This window comes from Crocuta crocuta, unplaced genomic scaffold (genome assembly GCF_008692635.1).
Source record: "Crocuta crocuta isolate KB4526 unplaced genomic scaffold, BGI_CrCroc_1.0 scaffold296, whole genome shotgun sequence".
In the NCBI taxonomy this organism is placed as follows: domain Eukaryota; kingdom Metazoa; phylum Chordata; class Mammalia; order Carnivora; family Hyaenidae; genus Crocuta; species Crocuta crocuta.
Window position 1 is genome coordinate 1188462 of NW_027530504.1, and position 1254 is coordinate 1189715.

At 62.8% G+C, this 1254-nt stretch overlaps 1 protein-coding gene across 1 annotated transcript in view; it reads right to left on the reverse strand.

Annotated features, from left to right (window-relative positions):
- Positions 1–8: 8 nt before the first annotated feature.
- SEC61A1 (SEC61 translocon subunit alpha 1) overlaps positions 9–1254 on the reverse strand; it is a 13919-nt gene continuing 12673 nt past the window's right edge. The window contains exon 11 of the mRNA XM_077766860.1: positions 9–234. Coding sequence (XP_077622986.1) covers positions 48–234 — 187 coding nt within the window. The 3' untranslated portion in view covers positions 9–47. The remainder of the gene's footprint in view (positions 235–1254) is intronic.

Here is a 1254-nt window from a genome sequence, read left to right on the forward strand (position 1 = left end):
GCTGCGGCCTCGCGGCCCCTTCGCTGTCCCTGGCCGGGGGGCGGGGCTCAGAACAGGAGGGCACCCATGCTGCCGACCTCGCTCTGCTCCTTCACGAAGATTTCGAAGTACTGGTAGATGATGGTGACGGCGAGCAGGATCCCGGTTCCAGACCCGATGGCACCCAGGAAGTCGGCCAGGACGGAGAGGGCCCCGATGCACAGGCCGCCGAAGGCCGCGGCGGTGGGGATGTACCTGGGGGGAGGGGGCCGGTCAGCCACGCGCCACCGCGCAGACCCCCCGGCCGGGCCACCCGACTCCTTAGCGGCTGCTCCGCCGCCTGCCGGGACGTCACCTGGTGCAGGCCTCCGTCTACACCGGGGCTGGGCCGTCCAGAGGGGGCCGCGTGGGGCCCGCGACACGGGACTAGCCCAAATCGAGACCTCATGTGAGGTTTTGAAAACAAGAATTTAAAATCTCGCTATGCTTTTTTTTTTTTTTATGTTAACAGTTTCTGGACATACTGGGTTAAATAAATGTGTCCTTGAACTTCACTTTACCAGTTTCTTTTTAAGATACAGCCCCCATCTGACGTTTTATTAGTTTCAGATATGTTCGCACTTTTTTAACGTGGCCACTAGAAAATTTAAAAACTCCTATGTGGTTTGCGGGCTATTACTGTAATGACAGAAGTCCAGAGGGCTCAGAGAATCCTCAGAACTGCCCCCGCTAGAAGCCCGGGAACCATCTGGAACTTGCAGCACCAGCTTCCCCTGTGGTTGCTTCCCTTAGGTGAGATGAGCCGGCTGCAGGCCACAGGACCCCTGCTGGCCACCCTGTTCTGTGAACAGTTTCCTCCTCCATTCGTGGACCGTCCACGGCTGCTTCCCAGTGGCAGTGGGGGAAGCAAGCAGTCACGACAGAGGCTAACGGCGTGGGAAGCCGGGGACGCGCCGCAGCCCCCGGGGACCGTGNCGGACCCGCCCCGGCCTCCGTGCTCCCCGAACTCCCACAGCGCCTCTCGGAGGTCAGCCTCCCCTCCCTCTGGTGGGTCCGCCTCCAGCGTGGAGTTTCCTGAAGGGACCCCTGGCGCTGCCCCTTCCCTGTGCGGCCCCGCTAACCTCACCTCCACGCGGCCCTCATCCGCGCCTGGAGCTCAAGCGGGCTCCCGGCGCCCCAGCGGCCAGCTCGCCACCTGGCGCGGTGGGGCCGCGCGCTGCCCGCTCGCTTCTCGGAGGAGACGGGCTACACGCGCTTATTTCTTCCAGCTGCTGC